The sequence below is a fragment of the Oncorhynchus kisutch genome, linkage group LG9 (genome assembly GCF_002021735.2).
Source record: "Oncorhynchus kisutch isolate 150728-3 linkage group LG9, Okis_V2, whole genome shotgun sequence".
Lineage (NCBI taxonomy): Eukaryota > Metazoa > Chordata > Actinopteri > Salmoniformes > Salmonidae > Oncorhynchus > Oncorhynchus kisutch.
The window spans coordinates 4,332,043-4,357,689 of record NC_034182.2 but is presented as its reverse complement, the minus strand read 5'-3'; the positions used below and the strand labels follow the sequence as shown (position 1 = coordinate 4,357,689).

Here is a 25,647-nt window from a genome sequence, read left to right as displayed (position 1 = left end):
CGGCGTGTCTGAATAAGCATCAGCCAGGCAGGACACTTCGCCTGCATTGGTCTATTTGAGCAGAATCGAATTAGTGGAAACCAAGACTGTTCTCATGGCAGGGCTGGTTGTGGTTAGGTATTTTATAGTTGCGTCAGGGACAATTTTAGCTAACCCTAGCCCTAATTCTCATAACCTACTGATGTGAACTGTGCATGAGCCCAACAATGCCTCTTAATTAATTATAAAGTCTAAACAGCTGGGGTTACTTCAGTTGAAGAAGCAGTGTGTGTGCCAACATGCAGTCAGAGCAGGCCAATTATAAGGGATGAAAATATGTTAAAATGGAAAACGGAATTGCAATGTATACTTAATGTGTATGTTTTAAGTAAAAGGTATGTTGTAAAAACATTACCACACGAATTTATCGTGCAATAGCAAAATACTAGGCATGATATACCTAGGTCTAAAATGGTGAAGCTAATACAAATAGTTATCATCCTGTATACAAAATAGTTTTGAACTTAATAAAATGATGCAACATTTGGAATAATGTCCTACATTTTAGGGAACAAGCTTTGAAAGAAGACAAAGAATGCGGTGTGAGAGTATTTTCACGGGCTCGAGCGCCATCTGGTGTACAATGCGTAAAATGACCACATTTAGAGCCATTCGCAAGCTCGTCGACAGGTGGCGCTAATGGAAAATGACTATTGACAGTTCTTATCGCCTAGCGGGTGGTCGTGTTGCTAAAACAAGACAGCACCCGGTGAAGAACGCTAGAAGCTAACAAACGTATTTTTTCACTCGTTATAATGTTATGAATTGATGCCTGCTTTGCAATCAATTTACTGGAGTATAGACGCATGAAACCAAGGTAAGAAGAGACAATTATGAATGAATGGTTCTCAGACAGCCATGAGCATCTTTGCTAACTTGTTGTAGCTTACGTTGGTGATGCTGGTGTTGTGTGGCTGTACGATGTTTACTATCACTAGCCATTGAAGGAAACACTATATATCCTATTGACGTTGGTGGGCTATTTCAGTTGTTTTGCATAGATAACGTTATTGCCCAGTGCCCTCGGACACGAATGTATATTGGGCTTGGTGCCCCCCCCCCGTTGCTTTCTAGCTAAAATTATACTGATGAGGACTTTCTCATGCCGGTAGTGCTGAGCGATTAATACTTCTTGAGGTCGGTTCGATTTCGGTTCATTATTTAAAAAATAATCACAGATTTTGGTTTCGAATTTGGGTTAAATGCAGTAATAACACAGAATAAAACAATAAATGTACTATGATGGTGGTAGTGACTGCTATCTTTTATTAACCATCATATTGACATTAATTTATTTCCGTTGTTTATATCATGTTTTCTTATTTGATGACTTTATTTAATTCCAAGTCATCATCTCATCCTATAGAGCTGCTGCCTATGCTGTCTGACAAAATCACTATTTTGTAGTTCTTCAAAGTAAATAAGGCATACTTTTATGACTACTGAATACCAACTATCAATCACTTTGATCATGTATTTTCAGCTAGAGCTACCTGGCCAAGAAACAGCTGCTCTCAATAGAGGTGTCATAATACCCATAAAACCTAGCCATCAAAAGTGACCTTGTCCAAGAGAGATTTACACGGTTATGAAAACGTCACGCAAGGGTAAGCCTACACAGAACACAGCCATTATTTTAAGTGTTTCTAAAGTCCCCTATGGGAAATGTGAATGCTGGGAAAATGATTGGAACCATTTCCTTGTTTGGCCACGAGGTTTTATGACTCTCACTGTGGTACTCTATATCCCCTCATGGTTCCTTCTCCGCTGTGCAATCCGGTTTCCAAACTGGTCACGGGTGCACCTCAGCCACGCTCAAGGTACTAAACGATATCATAACCGCCATCGATTAAAGATAGTACTGTGCAGCCGTCTTCATTGACCTGGCCAAGGCTTTCGACTCTGTCAATCACCGTATTCTTATCGGCAGACTCAACAGCCGTGGTTTCTCAAATGACTGCATCCCCTGGTTCACCAACTACTTCTCAGAGTTCAGTGTGTCAAATCGGAGGGCCTGTTGTCCAGACCTCTGGCAGTCTCTATGGGGGTACCACAGGGTTACATTTTCAGGCTGACTCTTTTCTCTGTATATATCAACGATGTCGCTCTTGCTGTGGGTGATTCCCTGATCCACCTCTACGCAGACGACACCATTCTGTATACATCTGGCCCTTCTTTGGACACTGTGTTAACAAACTTCCAAATGAGCTTCAATGCCATACAACACTCCTTCCGTGGCCTCCAACTGCTCTTACACGCTAGTAAAACTAAATGCATGCTCTTCAACCATACGCTGCCCGCACCCGCCCAACTAGCATCACTATTCTGGACGGTTCTGACTTAGAATATGTGGACAACTACAAATACATAGGTCTCTGGCTAGACTGTAAACTCTCCTTCCAGACTCACATCAAACATCTCCAATCCAAAATAAAATCTGGAATCTGCTTCCTATTTTGCAACAAAGTCTCCTTCACTCATGCTGCCAAACATACCCTCGTAAAACTGACTATCCTACCAATCCTCGACTTTGGCGATGTCATTTACAAAATAGCCTCCAACACTCTACTCAGCAAACTGGATGTAGTCTATCACAGTGCGATCCGTTTTGTCACCAAAGCCCCATATACCACCCACCACTGCGACCTGTATGCTCTAGTCGGCTGGCCCTTGCTACATATTCGTCGCCAGACCCACTGGCTCCAGGTCATCTATAAGTCTATGCTAGGTAAAGCTCCGCCTTATCTCAGCTCACTGGTCACGATAACAACACGCACCCGTAGCACGTGCTCCAGCAGGTATATCTCACTGGTCACCCCCAAAGCCAATTCCTCTTTTGGCCGCTTTTCCTTCCAGTTCTCTGCTGCCAATGACTGGAACAAATTGCAAAAATCGCTGAAGCTGGAGACTTTTATTTCCCTCACTAACTTTAAACATCAGCTATCTTAGCAGCTAACCGACCGCAGCAGTTGTACATAGCCCATCTGTAAATAGCCCATCCAATCTACCTACCGCAACCCCAAATTGTTTTTATTTACTTTTCTGCTCTTTTGCACTCCAGTATTTGTACTTGCACATCATCATCTGCCCATCTACCACTCTAGTGTTAATCTGCTAAATTGTAATTACTTCGCAAATAAGGAATTAGTCATTTAAAAACGGAAAAATAACCACCATTTTGGTTAATCGCTCAACTCATTTGAAAAAAACGACATAGTTCGTTGATTGGAAGAATGTGGTGTCAGTGACATTGCCAATCAAGCCTAGCCAGGTATGACCGATGTGTGCAGCGATGATGGTGGTAACCTGCATATTGTTTTATTCCTATATTACACAGATTAGAAGAAAAACAAAACATAATGGACTATTCTGTATGATTTCACTTTCCCAGGTTAGGTGTATGAAGGGAGGACGTGGAGAGTGGTCCTGAAGATGAGGCGTCTGTACAGGAAGAAAGCCCTGAGTCTGGTTAAGGAGCTGGATGCCTTCCCCAAGGTCCCAGAGAGCTATGTCGAGACCACAGCCACAGGGGGGACAGGTGAGATTTCACTCTCAATACTGCTCACATATGTCTGAATACTGATTCAATAGCCTCAACTTTGAATGATGTCGCTAATGTTCTTCTCTCACCCATCCATAGTGTCCCTGATAGCATTCACTGCCATGGCACTGCTGGCCTTCTTTGAGTTCTTTGTGTATCGGGACACCTGGATGAAGTATGAATACGAAGTGGATAAAGATTTTTCAAGGTACAAAGAAATGTTGATTTTGTTTCATCATGATAAGCTCTTATTTAAGACTGAACTGTGTTTTACTGCCAGTACATTATCTTGGAATCTGACAATACTTTTTCTTCATTTACAGTAAATTGAGAATAAACATAGATATTACAGTTGCCATGAAATGCCAACGTAAGTATTCAACCTTATCACACATTATTTATTGGAATCATTCATGAAATGTAGGCCTTCATATTTTGGGCATAATTAATGTGTTATGATGTACTGTATACTTTTCCCCACAACCCCCTGGAGCTAAAGATTGAGTTGGTGTGCTGTTTCAGATGTGGGTGCAGACATTCTGGACCTGGCAGAGACTATGATAACATCAAATGGCATTCAGTATGAGCCTGTGAGTAGATCACTGAGCCTTCTATTACAAATAGACTTTGGTGATCCTAAACCCTGATCTATTGTCTTCCCTGTGTATAAATGTTCAGGTGATTTTTGAGCTGACCCCGCAGCAAAAACTGTGGCACAGGTAAGCAGTTTACTCAGTTAGTACGTGTGCATGTCACTGTTGAAATATCACCCCACCACTTTGTAGGTGAACAGCTGAGGGTGGGGTAGAAATGTAACCACTCTCAAATTCCTAGACAGAGCTATGGATCCAAGGACTGACCATCCATGATATCAGAATGATAGTTGTTCTTTTTTTGTTGTTGAGCATATACAGTGTTTGTTTTTTAAAAGTAAATTAATTATTAACAAAATAGTAAATCAAGCTTCTATTTTGGGTTCTGATTGGGTTAGACAGTTAAACTAAGCTCATGAGTCATTTATAATGTTTTATTCTTAAATAATCAATGGCTATATATCATGAATTTAAAAGTAAACATAAATAGGTAGTAATTGTAGATTAGCCCTTTAAGCACTTCGTTAATAGTCGGAAAATCTCACTCAACCACATTCCAAAATAAAAAAAGTATTTTGTCGTCCTTCCGGTATGAAATGAGTAGTTAACCTGTTTCTCCCTCTCCCAACTCTCATTAGGACCCTGTTGCTGATACAGAACAGGCTGAGGGAGGAGCATTCTCTACAGGAGGTCTTGTACAAGAGTGTTCTAAAGGGAGCCCCTACGGCCTTGCCCCCAAGGTTAGTAGTCCCGCCTTGCCACCTAGGTTAGTAGTCCCGCCTTGCCCCCAAGGTTAGTAGTCCCGCCTTGCCCCCAAGGTTAGTAGTCCCGCCTTGCCCCCTAGGTTAGTAGTCCCGCCTTGCCCCCAAGGTTAGTAGTCCCGCCTTGCCCCCAAGGTTAGTAGTCCCGCCTTGCCCCCAAGGTTAGTAGTCCCGCCTTGCCCCCAAGGTTAGTAGTCCCGCCTTGCCCCCAAGGTTAGTAGTCCCGCCTTGCCCCCAAGGTTAGTAGTCCCGCCTTGCCACCTAGGTTAGTAGTCCCGCCTTGCCCCCAAGGTTAGTAGTCCCGCCTTGCCCCCAAGGTTAGTAGTCCCGCCTTGCCCCCTAGGTTAGTAGTCCCGCCTTGCCCCCAAGGTTAGTAGTCCCGCCTTGCCCCCAAGGTTAGTAGTCCCGCCTTGCCCCCAAGGTTAGTAGTCCCGCCTTGCCCCCAAGGTTAGTAGTCCCGCCTTGCCCCCAAGGTTAGTAGTCCCGCCTTGCCCCCAAGGTTAGTAGTCCCGCCTTGCCCCCAAGGTTAGTAGTCCCGCCTTGCCCCCAAGGTTAGTAGTCCCGCCTTGCCCCCAAGGTTAGTAGTCCCGCCTTGCCCCCAAGGTTAGTAGTCCCGCCTTGCCCCCAAGGTTAGTAGTCCCGCCTTGCCCCCAAGGTTAGTAGTCCTGCCTTGCCAACTAGGTTAGTAGTCCCGCCTTGCCCCCAAGGTTAGTAGTCCCGCCTTGCCCCCAAGGTTAGTAGTCCCGCCTTGCCACCTAGGTTAGTAGTCCCGCCTTGCCCCCAAGGTTAGTAGTCCCGCCTTGCCCCCAAGGTTAGTAGTCCCGCCTTGCCCCCTAGGTTAGTAGTCCCGCCTTGCCCCCAAGGTTAGTAGTCCCGCCTTGCCCCCAAGGTTAGTAGTCCCGCCTTGCCCCCAAGGTTAGTAGTCCCGCCTTGCCCCCAAGGTTAGTAGTCCCGCCTTGCCCCCAAGGTTAGTAGTCCCGCCTTGCCCCCAAGGTTAGTAGTCCCGCCTTGCCCCCAAGGTTAGTAGTCCCGCCTTGCCCCCAAGGTTAGTAGTCCCGCCTTGCCCCCAAGGTTAGTAGTCCCGCCTTGCCCCCAAGGTTAGTAGTCCCGCCTTGCCCCCAAGGTTAGTAGTCCCGCCTTGCCCCCAAGGTTAGTAGTCCCGCCTTGCCCCCAAGGTTAGTAGTCCTGCCTTGCCAACTAGGTTAGTAGTCCCGCCTTGCCCCCAAGGTTAGTAGTCCCGCCTTGCCCCCAAGGTTAGTAGTCCCGCCTTGCCCCCAAGGTTAGTAGTCCCGCCTTGCCCCCAAGGTTAGTAGTCCCGCCTTGCCCCCCCAAGGTTAGTAGTTGGTATGGCTCTCAAATGCAAAATTCATCACTACTGAGGTGATGGGAAAATGCATTCAGTACAGATATGTTTTCCTACAAAGGTAATAGTATGTGTGTGTGTCTTCAGAGAGGGCACCGACTCCGAGCCCTTAAGTGCCTGTAGGATACATGGGCACGTCTACGTCAACAAAGTGGCTGGGAACTTCCACATCACAGTGGGAAAGTAAGATACCGATACACTTTCCTATAAGCACGATATATTTAAGCAACGAGGCCCGAGGAGGTGTGGTACATGGCCAATATTCCACGGTTAAGGGCTGTTCTTAGGCACAACGCAACGTGGAGTGCCTGGACACCGCACTTAGCCGTGGTATATTGGCCATATATCACAAACCCTCGAGGAGCATTATTGCTATTAGAAACTGGTTACCAACGTAATTAGGGCAGTGAAACTAAACGTTTTTTCATACCCATGGTATATATGGTCTGATATACCATGGCCTTCAGCCAATGAGAATTCAGGGCTCAAACCACCTGTTTATAATTAAGCAATCGTGCCTGAGGGGGTGTGGTGTATAGCCAATATACCATGGTTAATGGCCGTTCTTAGACACGACGCAACACAGAGTGCTTTGGATACAGCCCTTAGCCGTGGTATATTGGCCACAAACCCATGGAGTGCCTTATTGCTATTATAAATTGGTTACCAACGTAATTAGACCAGTAAATAGTAATGTTTTGTCATACCCATGGGATACAGTCTGATATACCACGGCTTTCAACCAATCAGCATTCAGGGCCCGAACAACCGTTTTTGAATTTAATAGTGCATTTTGAATGTAAATCATTCTTTATGGGTGTAATGGGGGAAAGCTATGTAATACAGCCAAAGACTCAGAGGCTCATGGAGTTTATCTCATACGTTAGAAGCTTCCAAGCTCCACAAATTGATGCTGCGAATGATTTATGAGTCTATATGTCTGATGGGAAAAAGGGCACTCAACCTATAGAGCACAGTATATTTATTTTTGATGAAAATGCTCCTCATGCTTCTAACCCTCTGTCTTTCTCAGGCCTATTCATCATCCTCGTGGCCATGCCCATATAGCAGCTCTTATAAGCCATGACAGTAAGTTCTCTGCCAGCCTGACCAGGAAGGGTGACACTCATTTGCATAAGTTATTTGTTTTTGACAAGGACAACATTAGTACTGTTCTCTGGTTGCTTACATTTAATCTGCATTTCCATGTTTCAAGTGATAGATAAGAGCAGTATGTATTCTAATGCAGTGCCAAATAACTATTTTCTCAGAATGATTCACTCCCAAATAGAGGTTTTCACTGTCCCATTTCACCTGACTGAATGTGAGCTGGGTTTCATCAATGCATTGCAGCGTACAACTTCTCCCATCGGATAGACCATGTGTCTTTCGGAGAAGAGATCCCCGGCATCATCAACCCTCTGGACGGGACAGAGAAAATCACCAGCAACCGTAAGTTACTGATCCTCCTCACCGAGACCAGGAAGTAAACACATTAATATGTTCTTATCAAACCTCATTCAACTGTTACTCAATGTGTAGCTATGACTACAGAATGGTAGAGCTGTAAGTGACTGTATATTGAGGTACTTTGTAGCAACAATATTGTGTTGTGAATAAGCCACACTGTCAAAACCCAGACTGTGTGTAGGCTGATTATGTACATGAGCTCTGATCCACACTTCCAGCCTATTCTGCTCAGCATGGCGTCATGAGTTTGCAGGGAGAAAATGTAGCTATTTGTATCCATTTGAAGTGGATTCACTGCAGTCTTGCTTTCATTCACTTGCCGTTCAAAGCAGCCTAGTTTCTCCAGGGGAAAGAACTGAAGCCCCCTATTTCACCTTTCTGTGTAGTCTGTGTAGTCTGTCACTAGATGGATGGGTTTAAAGGCTTTGCTCTTTGTCTTGTTGTTGCAGATAATGAGATGTTCCAGTATTTCATTACGGTGGTTCCTACCAAACTGCACACGTCCAAGGTGTCGGCAGACACACACCAGTTCTCTGTGACGGAGAGGGTAAGTCCTGATTTAGGCACAGATCTAGTATCAGCCTGCCTTCCCCAAATCCTCATATTAACCATCAGGGGGAAAGGAATTCTATTTGATGTTGACCATGATGGAGGATGATGCAGTGGGTTCAGATGATGGATCAGTCTCCTCATCCATCCATCCAGTCCAGTCCATTCAGCTCCCTCTGCTGGCTGCCAGAAGTTACTTCTAGCTCTGCTGTATGACACCACATCACAACCTGAGACAGTCATAGATTTCTCTCTTACAAACACACAAAGGCTAGATGCTAGAAAGGTGTGTGTGTGTGTGTTAGAGGTCGACTGATTAATCGGCAAGGCCGATTTTAATTAGGGCCGATTTCAAAACAATCGGCAATCTGCATTTTTGGACGCCGATTACAATGCAATCCACGAGGAGACTGCGTGGCAAGCTGACCACCTGTTACACGAGTGCAGCATCAAAAGGACCTTGAGGCTGCAAGGAGCCAAGGTAAATTGCTAGCTAGCATTAGACTTATCTTATAAACAAACAATCAATCTTAACATAATCACTAGTTAACTACAACTGGTTGATGATATTACTAGTTTTAACTAGCTTGTCCTGCGTTGCATATAATTAATGCGGTGCCTGTTAATTTATCATCGAATCACAGCCTACTTCGCCAAACGGGTGATTTAACAAAAGCACATTTGTGAAAAAAAGCACTGTCGTTGCACCAATGTACCTAACCATAAACATCAATGCTTTTCTTAAAATGAATACACAACTATATCTTTTTTTTTAAAAACCTGCATATTTAGTTAAAATAAATTCATGTTAGCAGGCAATATTAACTAGGGAAATTGTGTAATTTCTCTTGCGTTCAGTGGAAGCAGCGTCAGTGTATACACACAGTTTGGGCCGCCTGGCTCGTTGCGAACTGTGAACCATTTTTACCTAACATTGACCATAATTAATTTGCCAGAATTGTACATAATTATGCATAACATTGAACGTTGTGCAATGTCACAGCAATATTTAGACTTAGGGTTGCCACCCGTTCGATAAAATACAGAACGGTTCCGTATTTCACTGAAGAATAAACGTTTTGTTTGAGATGATAGTTTCCGGATTCGACCATATTAATGACCTTTCTGTGTGTTTTATTATATTATAATTAAGTCTATGATTTGATAGAGCAGTCTGACTGAGCGGTGGTAGGCACCAGCAGGCTCATAAGCATTCATTCAAACAGCACTTTAGTGCGTTTGCCAGCAGCACTTAGCGATGCTTGAAGCACAGCGCTGTTTATGACTTCAAGCCTATCAACTCCCGAGATTAGGCTGGCAATACAATAGTGCCTATAAGAACATCCAAAAGTCAAAGGTATATGAAATACAAATGGTATATAGCGAAATAGTCCTATAATTCCTATAATAACTACAACCTAAAACTTCTTACCTGGGAATATTGAAGACTCGTGTTAAAAGGAACTACCAGCTTTCACATGTTCTCAAGTTCTGAGCAAGGAACTTAAACGTTACATGGTACATATTACACTTTTACTTTCTTCTCCAACACTGTGTTTTTGCATTGTTTAAACCAAATTGAACATGTTTCATTATTTATTTGAGACTAAATTGCTTCTATTTATGTATTATATAAAGTTAAAATATAAGTGTTCATTCAGTATTGTTGTAATTGTCATTATTACAAATATATACATAAAAATCGTCCGATTAACCGGTATCGGCTTTTTCTGGTCCTCCAATAATTGGTATCGGCGTTGAAAAAAATCGTAATTGGTCGACCTCTAGTGTGTGTAAAGGAGAGATTAACCCCAACCCCACTCTACCTACCCACTGTCTGGTCTAGGAGCGGGTGATCAACCATGCCGCGGGCAGCCACGGTGTGTCTGGGATCTTTATGAAGTACGACACCAGCTCTCTGATGGTGACGGTCAGTGAGCAGCACATGCCCCTCTGGCAGTTCCTGGTACGACTCTGTGGCATCATCGGGGGTATCTTCTCCACCACAGGTCCAGACAACACTCACTCTTACCACCCAGTGTTATGGGCAGACCTCATACTGTTCATGTCTCACAAATCATTCCACAGTTGCTTTGCCAGCCTGATACTGTGCCACGTTAGAGAAATGCACCCTGAACATCTTCATTGATCTTCTCTCTCCCACAGGCATGATCCATGGGTTTGTTGGCTTCTGTTTCGACATAGTCTGCTGTCGCTTCAAACTAGGCCCATATAAACCTAGAGAGGTGAGCCCAGTCTTCTTTATTGCCACTAAAACTGTCACAAAAGGATGGTAAATCCTTACATGTACCAGGTTCCCTGTGTCTCACTGGTAGTAGTGTAGTTACACTGTACCTCTGCGTGTTTTCTATTTCCAGGTGGTTCTCCCAGATCCCCATGTGAACAATTGTGCTGCTCCGCTCCTGACGGACAACCACGTACAGGAGTAGCCCTGTGACCTGCGCCCATATCCACAAAGCTCTCTGAGTAGGAGTGCTGAGCTTGGATCAGTTTTGCCCTTTTAAGATAAGATTGTATGGACAGATCCTAGATCAGCACTCCTACTGTGAGACGCTTTGTGGATATGGGACCTGGAGCCTGCTGTTGATCGTGCACCTACTGTCCCTTCACCTGTGGGGGAATCCAGGAAGATAAGTCTCCAATCACAAGTATGTGGATTGCTGGGAGTTTGGTTTGAACCAAATAAGAGTAAACTGATTAGGATCCGACAATCATAATTGTTCTATTTATTGTTTTGGACAGTATCCTCATATGACTACCATTATAATATATTTATATCCTGTAAATATGTATTTTACACTGGAAAATGGAAAGCAGCTAACTCCCCAGTTTTATCAGGCTTAGTATGTAAAGGTATTGGGACGTTGTCATCTGTAAGTTAGGCTGAATGAAATCTGATCCTTCTATGTTGTCATTCATACTATTAACTTGCATGTCATGTTTGTTCTATTTCTATCTATTTGCACTGTTGTTCAGTATCTGTTTCACATCTGTCAATGGGAGATGTCCTATTAAACATGAAGTGATGAAGTGCACTAAAACACGTTGTACACTTTACATTCATTTAAATCTCTCGTTTGGTATCCCACTATCTTCTGGTGATGGTGCATGCTCTTAGCCTGCGCTTACACAGGCAGTCCATTTCTGATCTTTTTTCGCACTAATTGGTCTTTTGACCAATCTCTCAAAAGACCAATTAGTGAAAAAAAGATCAGAATTGGGCTGCCTGTATAAACACAGCCATGGAAGTAGGCTAAATCTATTTTCTACATGAAGCAGAATGATTAGCACACTGACCAATTTGTCTTTTGGTTTATTCATGTTTTGCCAAACAGTGTTTTCAGAGCAGAAATAGAGGGTCATTTAACATTTGCCAATTACATTTGAAAAAGGAAAATTAAACAAAATCAACAGTCATAAGTGTTGCAGTTTACAGAACATTGCCCAGTTAGCTCTGATCTACCCACAGTGCTCTGCTTCCACTATGTATCATAACAAAGTCACTGCTTTGTTATCAACATGACAGATGCCAAGATCCGTAACAAGCAGGACATTTTGTACAACTTCATTGTACAGAAAAAGCCATTTTCTGTATTTGGCGTGCATTTGGTTCATAGTCCCTTACTGAATTTAGGAAAGGACGGTCACCATTGTTGCACACCATTACTGGCTCACATATAAACATGTTTTTCCAGAGGGAGGATTTGGGGTACATTTAGTCAAGACTTCTACCATAGATACTGTATATAGCTGTATCAACGAATAAAATTGGACTACTGCTGTCTGCCACAAGTAACATTACAGATCTAGTCTGGGGAGTTCTGTGGTAGAGTCAGACTCCTGCAGAATCAACCCTCAGGAATACTACTCTTTTAGGTAGTCTAGAAAAATAATATAGAACTTCAACTATTTACACATCTTCCACACTTATATACGATACTGTCACCATCTACAGAGCATTTGGAAAGTATTCAGACCCCTTGACTTTTTCCACACTTTGTTACATTACAGCCTTATTCTAAAATTGTCCCCCCCCCCTCAATCTACACACACTACCCCATAATGAGAAAGCAAAAACAGGGATTTTAGAAATTTTAGCGAAGTATCACATTTACATAAATAGTCAGACCCTTTAGTCAGTACTTTGTTGAAGCACCTTTGGCAGCGATTACAGCCTTGAGTCTTCTTGGGTGTGACGCTACAAGCTTGGCACATCTGTATTTGGGGAATTTCTCCCATTCTTCTCTGCAGATCCTCTCAAGCTCTGTCAGGTTGGATGGGGAGCGTCGCTGCGCAGCTATTTTCAGGTCTCTCCAGAGATGTTTGATCTGGTTCAAGTCCGGGCTCTGGCTGGGCCACGGACATTCAGAGACTTGTCCCTAAGCCACTCCTGCATTGTCTTGGCTGTGTCCTAAGGGTCGTTGTCCTGTTGGAAGGTGAACCTTTGTCCCAGTCTGATGTCCTGAGCGCTCTGGAGCAGGTTTTTCATCAAGGATATCTCTGTACTTTGCTCCGTTCATCTTTCCTTCTATCCTGACTAGTCTCCCAGTCCCTGCCGCTGAAAAACATCCCCACAGCATAATGCTGCCACCACCATGCTTCACTGTAGGGATGGTGCCAGGTTTCCTCCAGATGTGATGATTGCTGGGCGGCCAGCTCTAGGAAGAGTTTCGGTGGTTCCAAACTTCTTCCATTTATGATGGAGGCCACTGTGTTCTTCGGGACCTTCAATGCTGCAGAAATCTTTTGGTACCCTTCCCCAGATCTGTGCCTCGACACAATCCTGTCTCGGAGCTCTACGGACAATTCCTTTGACCTCATGGCTTGATTTTTGCTCTGACGTGCACTGTCAGCTGTGGGACCTTAGACAGGTGTGTGCCTTTCCAAATCATGTCCAATCAATTGAATTTACCACAGATGGACTCCAAGTTGTAGAAACATCTCAAGGATGATCAATGGAAACAGGATGCACCTGAGCTAAATTTCGAGTCTCATAGCAAATGTCAATACTTGTGTAAATAGGGCATTAGTTTTTTTATTTAATGAATTTGCAAAAATGTCTAAACCTGTTTTCGCTTTGTCATTTTGAGGTAGTGTGTGTAGATTGAGGAAAAACATGTATTTAGTCAATTTTAACATTTGGAAAAAGTCAAGGGGTCTGAATACTTTCCGAATGCACTGTACCACTTACATAAGAAAAGCCTTAGTTTGACGCAATTATTTATAAAGATGAAAAAATAGTAAACTTAGTTTCAAAATAAACTGCTGTACAAAACAGGTAAAAAGTGGACAAACGGTAAAACAAAGAATGAGTCTTATGCATTGTGTCAATCATACCGATGTCAATATTCAGTAGTCATCAACCAGGTCAGATGTTTGTAGTACTACAGTAGTAGTCTCCAGTGGTCAAGATTTAGGGCTCCATTCAATCCACATCACAGAAGTTCAGCTTTACGGCATGATTGAAACAAAGGGAATGTACCTGCTTTTGCAGACTGCATTCACGGTAAAAGCTGCATGTGTTGGCTCAATTGGAAATTACCTTTTTAATTTATATCACAGAGTCTGTAACGCTTCAACTTTACAGGTTGAATAAAGCCTTTAATGTGATCAACACCGAAGTTACTCTCGGATATCCTTAGCTGGCCTCGCTACAGAGTACAGGTTCCCAAATATTCTGTCAGTACAAACCAATACAAGGTAAAAACACTTTGCCCATGGAAGAAGAGAGGAGGCCTGACATACAGTATTTCAAGTATGCAACAAAAATCCTCTGACATTGTGTCTGGGTTGGGGAGGACATAAACTATGAGCAAAAACGTGGGGAGAGTATACAATGGGTTTATTGTTTCACATGTAATCTGTCGCTTTAAGAAAAGCCGTAGTTAGAAAAGAAATAACACTTTTACATAGTGGTTTTACTGTATGACGTACAACAGGGTCAGAAGGAACAGTGTCTGGTTGAGGAGTGGGGTTGTGTGCCGCTGGAGGTCTGAGGGGTGTGGTCTGGTTGAGGAGTGGGGTTGTGTGCCGCTGGAGGTCTGAGGGGTGTGGTCTGGTTGAGGAGTGGGGTTGTGTGCCACTGGAGGTCTGAGGGGTGTGGTCTGGTTGAGGAGTGGGGTTGTGTGCCGCTGGAGGTCTGAGGGGTGTGGTCTGGTTGAGGAGTGGGGTTGTGTGCCGCTGGAGGTCTGAGGGGTGTGGTCTGGTTGAGGAGTGGGGTTGTGTGCCGCTGGAGGGGTGAGGTCTGGTTGAGGAGTGGGGTTGGGTGCTGCTGGAGGGATGTGGTCTGGTTGAGGAGTGGGGTTGTGTGCCGCTGGAGGTCTGAGGGGTGTGGTCTGGTTGAGGAGGTGAGCAGGGCGTTCAGCTGGTCAACGGTCAGTTGGTCATCAGTTGGTGAGTGTGCTGGAGGCCCTGAAGTAGGAGAGGAACTTGAAGCAGAGGCTGACCACAAAGTACCAGATGTTCCTAGCCATCTGAGAGCGGGCGATGAACACCCTCCAGATGAAGACCAGCAGTAGAGTGTTGAATGTGTAGCGGATGTTCCTCAGCCTGAGGGAGGGAGGGAGTTGGAAGTACACACTAATTTACATCCTTCTTCAAAATAAGACAGGAGCAAACAGTCAGCCCTGTAAGTAGTCTACTCACTTCCTGAGGTGTTGCCTGGCTGCAGGGATGTCGGACATGTCTTCATTCAGAACGTACTTCTTGGTGCCGATGCAGTAGTTCTCTATGTATTCCGGCCAGTTCAGCTGACGCACGTCAAAGTTGAATGTCTGGGGGAGAGAGTTAGGATGTTGATGTGCGGTAAGACATGGCTATTATGGTCACATTCAGGCGATTATGGGACATCTATAATTTAACCCTCTGAAAATGAATGATGTAAGTATTAGTGACCAGTTGTCTTAATCAATAAAGCTGTTTGAGCAGAAATGATGGCTTGGTGGTATTACTAGGTGTAAATCATACCATTTGACTATATACATCAACATGCGGAGATACAGTGTGTGCATAGAGGATGGATGCTGAGTCTACTGTACCTTCCTGTCCTCAGGGCTGAGGTGGCTCATCAGCATGCTCATGTTCTCGGAGTTCCACTCCCAGTCCTGACTGCTGAAGTACTCTAGCAGGCCGATGGCCTTGTGCAGCCGGTTGAAGATACGCATCATCCTACACAGAGAGAGCGGAATGGAGGATCTCAGTCCAAATGTGCTGCATGTATGTTTATAACACAAGTGTAATGTTTGTTTCACTGAAGATCACTTGTATGCAGCAAACACGGATTTCTTAATGATTACAGATAATTTGATCTATTTTTACATCCCACTGTTGAGTGGGTTGAAGACAAGTAGGTAGTTCAATTTTCATAGACCGAACAATGATCTAGTGATAATGCTGATTGTCAGGACATTAGTAATCTTACTGGGGTTTCTGTCCAGACAGTCTCAGGTAGAGGTCGTAGATGAGGGCAGGGAACTTGTGGCTGACCAGGATCCAATACTGGTTCATCAGGTAGTTGGAGGTGATGTTGGCGTTGGGCCTTCTGAAAGCCTGCTCCAGAGGGTTCCTCTTGAAGCTGGACATCACATGGTGCTCTGAGAGAGAAAATAAAAAGGAGTTCAAAATGTGAAGGAATCTGTGGCTTAGAGCTGACATCCCTATCTTACAGCTCTATTCTGTTGTGGCATTTTAAGAGGAGTAACGTTAAGGACGTGCCTTTCACATCTTCCTCAGCCACTATATTAGAGAATTGGGATGTATCCAGGGGTGTGGTTTTCTGTTGCACTAATGACCTCATTCACAGCAGCTGCACACCTTCCCCACCTGGCTGCAATCAAGGCTGCTCAGATCAAGGTAAAACTGCTGGGGGAACAGCTAGTGAAAGAACCAGTGGGTGATACTGGTGTGAATTTGTTCCTGTGTGCTTTCTTTTGAAGACTCGTGACCTACCAGCCTCTATAAAGAAGTGAACCGGCTTACGAGGTTAGTCCCTCCTGTGTAGAAGACTATCTGGGGTAAGCCCGAGGGTAGCGCTGTCCTGTTGTAGTTTTGTCATTTTGAGGCTTTCCCATTAAATGTATTCCCTCTAACTGTTTTTGTTTTCAAGTTGATCATCACTTTTGAGACATCTCCACAAGATGAGAGCCAAGTGGAGAAAGAACCGTATGTGCAGCCTGATGCGTTACAGGAGTTAAGGACTCATCTGTAAACTCCACCCATTGACTTGGTAGTCTAAGCTCTGCCCACTTAGTTTTCATCCAACCAATCACATTTGTTCTGCCCTAAAGTGGAGCTTCCCTCAGAACAAGATTGAGGCCGGGGATCAATTCATAGTGCCGTTAAATGGTACATTGTCGGGTGTCTAGTGCGCTGTTCTATAACAACCCGTGGCTTGAATCCCAGCCTGAATGAGGAAAACACCTGAGCACTATTCCATGGCTCTTTCTCAATTCAAGGGCTCCTCATCGATTTTCTTGGGAGATTCTCTATTGCACAAAAGTCCGGCCTCTCCTCGACGCCTCCATCATCCTCTCCTCCGTGATAAGTGGTCATGAAGAGTGTCAATTAATTTGTTAGCTATCAGAGGAGTGTCATCCAGTCCTCGATAGCCTCCTCTCGCCAAGGATAATCATAGCTGCTAGCGCCAAAGTGTTTTAAACTTTGCCACACCCCCTTTGAATCAGCTGTTTTCTCGAAGGAGAAATACTTTACTTATTCTTTTATCTATAGAATGTATTGCACAAGTAGCTATATTAGTTTATGACTTTGTATTTTGTGATTCCTCCTCTGTAAACGTCATTTGCCTGATGACGAGCGAGTGAATTACCATCATTTCTTGCAAGAGCGTTTCCCTCCACGTTCCCTCTCCTTACTGCAGCTCCTCAATTATATTGACCTTTTTCAAAATGGGGTGAGAAGCGGACAGTGGGGAGAAGGCAACCAAAACCAATTAAGGTACCAGAATGTTGATAACATATCCAGCCAGCAAACCTCAAACCTTCCTAAGCAGCCCCATGAGGCCCCTAGACCCAGTTTGATTAGCTTGATTCTTAGCTCTTATGTGGTCCGGTAGATTAGTGCCCGCTATCCCAGGTTTATAACAGCGAGGCAGAGTGATGAGCCCTAATCCCTCTGCCAGCCATCTGGTGGCAATTTCCCAGAGTGAAAGGAGCAGATTCACTAATCTGATAGTATAGGGACCCTGGCTGTCGCCCGCTACCGCGCTAATCTGAGCCTGACAGATACCCGGCCCGCATGCATCCTTTTCATCTCATCACTGGGATATACTGTAGATGATGGGCCGGGAGGTGAGCTGCCACCACAACCAAAATGCTGGTGGAGGTGATGATTTCATGATGACACTTTGCCTCTACTTGTTATTGTTTGGTCAACTGTGCTTTACTGCTGATGGGATTTGTCATTTGGGCAGATCCAGAGTGGTGAGGTCAAACAGATGTACACAGTGTGGGAGTTCAGTAATGTTCTACTAGCTGCCAGAAGGTGGCAGTAGACCCTCGCCACTGTCAAGTCCCTGGGCATCTAATTATGACACAGATCATTTATCCACCTGCTTCTCACTGCTACACCATTCAAACTGATTTGGGAGAACCAGGACTGACAGGCAACCCACTGTTTCATATCCCCGGTGGGAATGTATGATGCATAGTGACAACACCATCAACCAAATGGATCACTAGTCACTTTAATAATGCCACTTTAATCATGTTTACATATCTTGCATTACTCATCCCATGTGTATATGCTGTATTTTATACCATCTTGCCGCTCTGTCATTGCCCATCCACATATATGTATATATTCTTATTCCATTCCTTTACTTAGATTTGTGTGTATTAGGTAGTTGTGGAATTGTTAGATATTGCTGCACTGCTGGATCTAGACGCACAAGCATTTCGCTACACTCGCAATAACATTTGCTAACCATGTATGTGACCAATATTTCAACTGAAGTACACTGATTTATGAGGACGGAAGCCACAGTGGCAGATGAACAAGCACTAATGATGTCACTATAACAGGCAGATACCTACCGATCTCTCCCCAGTGGAAAGGGTTGATGCCGCCCGTTGTGCAGTTGTAAACCAGCGCTGCTTTGGGTCTGCAAGGGAACAGAGAGAGGAGGTCAGAGGGGTCAAGTGTTAAAGTGATCAAAGGGGAGGGTCCATTAGGAAACATCTATAAAATGAGCCCATGAACACATCAATTGAAAACACTGGGCTTCTTCATCAGTCAATGGTGTAGAGCTGGGGAGATGTGTTTGAACAAACTGGGCTATGGTAGGTTTACAGGAGAACTTCCTGCAGGTCAATATGGGGGGTGTTTGTGTGGGTTAAACCATACAGTCATTGGTCAAACCATATTCCACCTGGGGGGAAAGTTAACCTGTGCACTGCCGTGTACCAGCCAGCGGCCAGGGTCAGGTTGATGACCACGTCCACGGGGATGAGGTCCGCCACCGCATCATTGTTGGCTCTCATGGTGCGCAGGATGCCCTTCCCCGCCTGATCAGACAGGACACAGGGTTACCACCACATCTCATCATCACCTGATCATCGTTTAAACTAGTGGCATCAAAATGAGCAAACTTACTATCTGAAAAATACAACTAATAAGTAGATGTTGGTACTTACAGCGATGAAGACTCCGCTTGGTCCATTGAAGTTGTCGATCCAGCCCTGAGACAGAAGAATAGGGAGGGAATAGTGTAATGAGAGATTAGGGGCTCTATTCAATCCGTAATTTAAATTTAAAGGCAATGTTCCCGCGTTAGACATATGCAGTCAAATGCTGCATGTCTGTTCAATCGGAAAGTACTTAAAAATGTATATCTCGCAATCTGGAACGCTAAAGCGATGCAGACTGAATAGAGACGTAGATGAAAGAGAACCCTAAGTACCCCCGTTAAAGCTGGAATCCTTAGTTGGATGTATAAATTAATGATATACACCCATTGATTCTTGAAGAATATACCTTATAAATGCCTCATGAGCTTAGTTCAACTGTCGTACCCCATCAGAACCCAAAATACAAGCTTGTTTTACTTTCATGTTTGTAAATGTAAACAAACATTGTGTAGCCTAAAAACATAGTCAAAACTATAACTTTAATATCATGGATGGTCAGTCCTTGCATCCATAGCTCTGTCTATAAAATTTGAGAGTGGTTACATTTCTCCAGGCCCATCCCTCAGCTTTTTTACCAAAACACAGGCAGGGTGTCCGCTTTGTTACGGTTTCAATTAGGGATTCTAGATTCAAGCACCGCTATAACATTGCTGCAACATCATCAAGTTACAAATAGCCTCCTAACAGCAACATCAATTAGATTGTTGTGTATCTGCTGAGTTAGCATTCCGGTGGTGTGCTAAGCTAGCTACCTACGGTGATTGAGATTGAGATAGGGAGAGTAACAGTGTCCACATCAATTAGCCCTCCGGTAATACATTGGTAATAGACTGGGCTTATTTGTGTGGGTCTGTCTGTGGCTTGTCAACACAGGGTAAGACTACATGATCTGGTGCAGACAGACAGACAGATAAGAGTCCTTATCACACCGTCTCAGTCCATTATTGGCCCCCAGTGACATTTTAACACTTAACGGAGTTCTGAGGACATGGAGATGGAAGTTAATCTCACACACACACACCTCCCTCGTCGCTCCCACGGTCTCGAGCTGCCAGTGCAATAAACTGGTAATACGTGATCTTTTGGCTGTTTTGCCGCCAGGCCTGGCCCTTCTACACCCACTGGCTCTGGATCCTACACTGTTCAAAAGTTACAGTCCCAGAAAACTAAATACAGCCCTGGGGCTATGTAGTCGTTTTCTGTGAATATACATAGTGCTGTTTAAAAGTGTATTATACTCTTAGAATCATTTTTTCGTCTTCTAGATCTTTGGTCTTTTTCTGTGTGAATTCATGAAGCCTCAGACGTTCAAATAATATTCCTGTTGGAAAATAAAGTAAGCATGTAACCTGAATTTGATTTGGGGGAAAGAACTTTGACGAATATTATAGTCATGAAAATGATGAAATGTTGAACACCATCCTCCCATTGCTCCTCCAAAATTTTAAGAAGCAATAAAGTCTACATTTATTTTTAAAAGGCTTTAATATGTCCATCTGCCGCTATGCTAAGGGAGATTATAGCGCTAAACGCTGTGGAATCCTTACGCTAAGATGTTAGCCTACACTACAACAGCCGGACAGAATAGAAAATAAAAAGCAGCTTACTCATGAAAGTACCATCACCCTGCACATCCAGAAGAGGACTGGCCACCCCTCGGAAGTTGGTTCCTAGCTAGCTTTCTCCCTAGGTTCCTGCCTTTCTAGGGACAACTGCTGATGTCAAAAGGCCATTATAAAATACATTATATTGATTGATTGTTTACTGCACTTTCAGAGTGGCCTTTCCATTAACCTACAGTTGCTTTTCAGTGACCTTCTATCTAGTAGGAGACATTCAGAGGCTCTCCGGTTTCAGCACTGGCAGTACCCCTTCCCTTTCCCCATCGCCCCATCCTTGCCCCCCTCACATCGCCTACCCAGCTGTTGGGGTCAGGGATGCTCCTCTTCGAGTCCTGGAATCTAGCCAAGCCGGACTTTCTGAACCATAAGAACACACCTGTCACCCCCAATCCCCCTTTAAGTCTGACTGTACACAGGGGCGATATTGACCAGTGTACTGTTACAGCGATCGATCGCTAATTCCCATCCATTTGGCACCACAGCAGTACATGGTGTTGAGAATTGACAGGATTTTGACTGCGCCCTTTTACCATCACAGTGAAAGTGCTACATACAGTCAGTCAGGTGGCTGAGCCAATCACACTTCTTCTGATATACTTATCTTGCTGACCAGTCAATACACTGTTTAACGTCTATTGATCATCTATTTAATTTATTGCTGCCAGCTATCCAGTGCCAATGCCCAATAGAGTAATCAAGTCTCACAGAATGATGTATGTATATGATACTGTATCTCTATGGTAACGACACTCACAGGGAAAGGCTCCTGCCAGCTGGCTCCCACTATGGAGGGTCTGATGATGCCGATGCTGAGCTTGCTGCTCTCCCTCTGAACCACGCACTCTGCCAGGGCTTTGGTGTAGGTGTAGGTGTTGGGGCGCTCCCCGATGAGGCGCGGTGTGATGTCACGGACAATGCTGTCCTCCATCCACCTGCAGTCATAGACACAAGAGAACACTCACAATTAGACTCACATCACAATGGTACAGGACACATGCCAGGATTGAAGTAAAGTTGGCATTTTGTGTAGATAGACGAAACATCATTCATTCTGATAGCTGTCTGTGATGGTATTTATAATCAATCATTAGTTGGAAATGGCACAAGGTGGTGTGGACTTGACAGCACCCTTGGTTCGGTTCAATTCCATTTCAATCAGTTCATTCAGGAGATTAATTGAAATTCAATTAATATACTGTCATTTATCTAACTAAGGGCTAGATTCTATCAGATCTGCGCTAGTCAACACCAGCATAGCAGTTGTTTGGTGGAACAGCGTTAGAGCTGTCAAATCCACAAGCAGCTCCCGACATTATACCTAAAGCAGACATTTTCTCGTTCTGAACTTCCAACGCGAGTGGGACAGGTGTGGCATTGTGACAATGATCACAAGAGCAGCTGCTCACCGATGTGACAGGTACAACGTAGTTCCACCTCCGACTGCGCCAAAACATCAGCTATGCATGCTGGTGTTGGCTCTCGCCGGTTAAAGCTCGATCTGATTGAATCCAGGTCTATGTGCCATTTATCTTCACTGAGCATATTTTCAATGCATGAAATTTGCTAATTAATTCACTTCATGAATAGATGGAGTCATAATAGCAGCAACCCCACCCTCAACTCGGGTGCAGAAAGTAGACTTCACACTACTCACTCCAGGGAGTCGATGAGCTTCTTGGGTTCTACAGGCGGTGGGTAGATGATCTCGTCGATGTGCCTGCGGTTGCAGTTGGCGTAGGCTGTGGAGATGTGGATGAAGGCCTGGAGGTGGTGCATCTGCTGAGCCAGACTCAGGAGCTGCTGCGTCGCAATCACATTCAGCTGCAGGGCGTGTCTAGGAAGAGAGGACACACACAGCAGGACTAGGTAAGAGATCACTGTGCATAAGTACACATAAGAAGCATAAGCACACTATGCATTACCATAATATCATCACAAGGAGAAAAGTGAGACAGTGAGAGAGAGACCGAGAGAGACAGAGACAGAGCGACTGAAAGAGACCGTGATAGACCGAGAGAGACAGAGATAAAAAGAGAAACAGAAAAAGAGAGAGGAGGGTGAGAGAGAGAAATAGAGAAAGAGCACATTGGAAGGTTGGCATTATAATCATCCTCCCTCAAACCCTTTAATCGTCACACTTCATTCCAGGAATGTGCTTCCATTCCAGGAATAAACAGACAGAACTCTCTCACCTCTCAGCCAGTCTACAGAGAAAGATAGTGCTTCTCAGCCACAGTCAGGCAGTGTGGACTGTGTGTGTGTGTGTGTGTGAGTGCAGATGTGGTTTGGCAGCGGTTTCCCATTAACGGCAGCGCAGGGACGGCAGTCATGACAGTCAGTGGCGACAGTCAGTGGCATGTCACGGGGGATAAGAGTGGTAGTAGAAGTAGGCAAGTAGGCCAGTTTGAGAACTATCATAGAGCACTAGGCCAATTTGAGGACTATTATAGAGTACTAGGCCAGTTTGAGGACTATTATAGAGAACTATTCTAGAGCACTAGGCCAGTTTGAGAACTATTCTAGAGTACTAGGCCAGTTTGAGGACTATTATAGAGAACTATTCCAGAGCACTAGGCCAGTTTGAGGACTATTATAGAGCACTAGGTCAGTTTGAGGACTATTATAGAGAACTGTTCTAGAGCACTAGGCCAGTTTGAGAACTATTCTAGAGTACTAGGCCAGTTTGAGGACTATTATAGAGAACTGTTCTAGAGCACTAGGCCAGTTTGAGAACTATTCTAGAGTACTAGGCCAGTTTGAGGACTATTATAGGGAACTATTCTAGAGCACTAGGCCAGTTTGAGAACTATTCTAGAGAACTATTCCAGAGCACTAGGCCAGTTTGAGGACTATTATAGAGAACTATTCTAGAGCACAAGGCCAGTTTGAGAATATTCTAGATAATTATTCTAGAGCACTAGGCCAGTTTGAGGACTATTATAGAGAACTGTTCTAGAGCACTAGGCCAGTTTGAGAACTATTCTAGAGCACTAGGCCAGTTTGAGAACTATTCTAGAGAACTATTCCAGAGCACTAGGCCAGTTTGAGGACTATTATAGAGAACTATTCTAGAGCACAAGGCCAGTTTGAGAATATTCTAGATAATTATTCTAGAGCACTAGGCCAGTTTGAGGACTATTCTAGAGAACTATTCTAGAGCACTAGGCCAGTTTGAGGACTATTATAGAGAACTATTCTAGAGCACTAGGCCAGTTTGAGAACTATTCTAGAGAACTATTCTAGAGCACTAGGCCAGTTTGAGGACTATTATAGAGAACTATTCTAGAGCACTAGGCCAGTTTGAGAACTATTCTAGAGAACTATTCCAGAGCACTAGGCCAGTTTGAGGACTATTATAGAGAACTATTCTAGAGCACAAGGCCAGTTTGAGAATATTCTAGATAATTATTCTAGAGCACTAGGCCAGTTTGAGGACTATTCTAGAGAACTATTCTAGAGCACTAGGCCAGTTTGAGGACTATTATAGAGAACTATTCTAGAGCACAAGGCCAGTTTGCGAATATTCTAGAGAATTATTCTAGAGCACTAGGCCAGTTTGAGGACTATTCTAGAGAACTATTCTAGAGCACTAGGCCAGTTTGATAACTAATATAGAGCACCAGGCCAGTTTGAAAACTATTATAGAGCACTAGGCTAGTTTGATAACCATTACAGAGTACTAGGCCAGTTTGATAACTATTCTAGAGCACTTGGCTAATTTGATAACTATTCTAGAGCACTAGGCTAATTTGAGAACTATTCTAGAGCACTAGGCCAATTTGAGAACTATTATAGAGAACTATTCAAGAGCACTTGGCCAGTTTGAGGACTATTATAGAGCACAAGGCTAGTTTGAGAACTACTATAGAGAACTATTATAGAGCACTAGGCCAGTTTGAGAACTATTATAGAGCATCAGGCCAGTTTGATAACTATTATAGAGCATCAGGCCAGTTTGATAACTATTATAGAGCACTAAGACCGTTTGAGAACTATTCTAGAGAACTATTCTAGAGCACTAGGCCAGTTTGAGGACAATTATAGAGCACTAGGCTAGTTTGAGAACTATTATATAGCACTATTCTAGAGCACTAGGCCAGTTTGATAACTAATATAGAGCACAAGGCCAGTTTGATAACTATTATAGAGCATCAGGCCAGTTTGATAACTATTATAGAGCACTAAGACCGTTTGAGAACTATTCTAGAGAACTATTCTAGAGCACTAGGCCAGTTTGAGGACAATTATAGAGCACTAGGCTAGTTTGAGAACTATTATATAGCACTATTCTAGAGTACTAGGCCAGTTTGATAACTATTATAGAGTACTAGGCCAGTTTGATAACTATTATAGAGCATCAGGCCAGTTTGATAACTATTATAGAGCACTAGGCCAATTTGATAACTATTATAGAGCACTAGGCCAGTTTGATAACTATTATAGAGCACTAGGCCAGTTTGATAACTATTATAGAGTACTAGGCCAGTTTGATAACCATTACAGAGCACTAGGCCAGTTTGATAACTATTATAGAGCACTAGGCCAATTTGAGAACTATTATAGAGAACTATTCCAGAGCACTAGGCCAGTTTGAGAACGATTATAGAGAACTATTCTAGAGCACTAGGCCAGTTTGATAACTAATATAGAGCACTTGGCCAGTTTGAGAACTATTATAGAGCACTAGGCCAGTTTGATAACTACTATAGAGCACTAGGCATGTTTGATAACTATTACAGAGCACTAGGCCAGTTTGAGAACTATTATAGAACACTAGGGTAGTTTGAGAACTATTATAAAGCACTAGGCTTATTTGAGAACTGTTACGGAGCACTAGGCCAGTTTGAGTACTATTACAGAGCACTAGACCAGTTTAAGAGAGAACACCACTGTGACTGTGGACTGCTCCCAACTGTGTTTCTCACTGTTCCAAGCTGCTGAGTCATTCGTGAATTCCGCTATTGGATTTTCATTAGGGTGCTAGATATATTGTATCCTAGCAGCTATAGTGGCTATGGTGCTTATCACTGCTTCAGTGCTAGGCT

The 25,647-nt window shown here is 43.8% G+C and overlaps 2 protein-coding genes across 7 annotated transcripts in view; one reads left to right on the top strand and one right to left on the bottom strand.

Moving 5' to 3' along the window:
* The first annotated feature begins 248 nt into the window (after positions 1 to 248).
* On the top strand, positions 249 to 11,378 carry LOC109884015 (endoplasmic reticulum-Golgi intermediate compartment protein 2). 3 transcript variants are annotated; one of them, XM_020476020.2, is made up of 15 exons: positions 249 to 374; positions 1,523 to 1,646; positions 3,431 to 3,577; positions 3,680 to 3,788; positions 3,904 to 3,950; positions 4,103 to 4,170; positions 4,259 to 4,299; positions 4,812 to 4,913; positions 6,385 to 6,480; positions 7,331 to 7,386; positions 7,651 to 7,749; positions 8,217 to 8,314; positions 10,163 to 10,325; positions 10,483 to 10,562; positions 10,695 to 11,378. In XM_020476020.2, exons 3-15 carry the CDS (start codon positions 3,472 to 3,474, stop codon positions 10,764 to 10,766), a joined length of 1,137 nt encoding a protein of 378 aa, XP_020331609.1. In that variant the 5' UTR covers positions 249 to 374; positions 1,523 to 1,646; positions 3,431 to 3,471; the 3' UTR covers positions 10,767 to 11,378. The 3 variants fall into 3 exon arrangements, with proteins under 3 accessions (XP_020331609.1, XP_020331607.1, XP_020331608.1); XM_020476018.2 differs by lacking the exon at positions 249 to 374 and adding an exon at positions 557 to 856; XM_020476019.2 differs by lacking the exons at positions 249 to 374; positions 1,523 to 1,646 and adding an exon at positions 557 to 856.
* A 256-nt stretch (positions 11,379 to 11,634) lies between these two features.
* Positions 11,635 to 25,647, bottom strand: part of LOC109884014 (fatty acyl-CoA reductase 1) — a 59,643-nt gene continuing 45,630 nt past the window's right edge. For 3 of the 4 annotated variants that reach the window (XM_031831559.1, XM_031831563.1, XM_031831562.1), the window contains 9 exons: positions 22,257 to 22,436; positions 21,357 to 21,534; positions 18,987 to 19,031; positions 18,739 to 18,857; positions 18,387 to 18,454; positions 15,758 to 15,929; positions 15,375 to 15,504; positions 14,983 to 15,110; positions 13,915 to 14,886 (listed from right to left, as the gene is read on the bottom strand). In XM_031831559.1, the coding sequence (XP_031687419.1) occupies positions 14,724 to 14,886; positions 14,983 to 15,110; positions 15,375 to 15,504; positions 15,758 to 15,929; positions 18,387 to 18,454; positions 18,739 to 18,857; positions 18,987 to 19,031; positions 21,357 to 21,534; positions 22,257 to 22,436 (1,183 nt within the window). In that variant the 3' untranslated portion in view covers positions 13,915 to 14,723. Of the gene's footprint in view, positions 14,887 to 14,982; positions 15,111 to 15,374; positions 15,505 to 15,757; positions 15,930 to 18,386; positions 18,455 to 18,738; positions 18,858 to 18,986; positions 19,032 to 21,356; positions 21,535 to 22,256; positions 22,437 to 25,647 lie in introns of all 4 variants that reach the window. The other variant, XM_031831560.1, reaches the window with a different exon arrangement.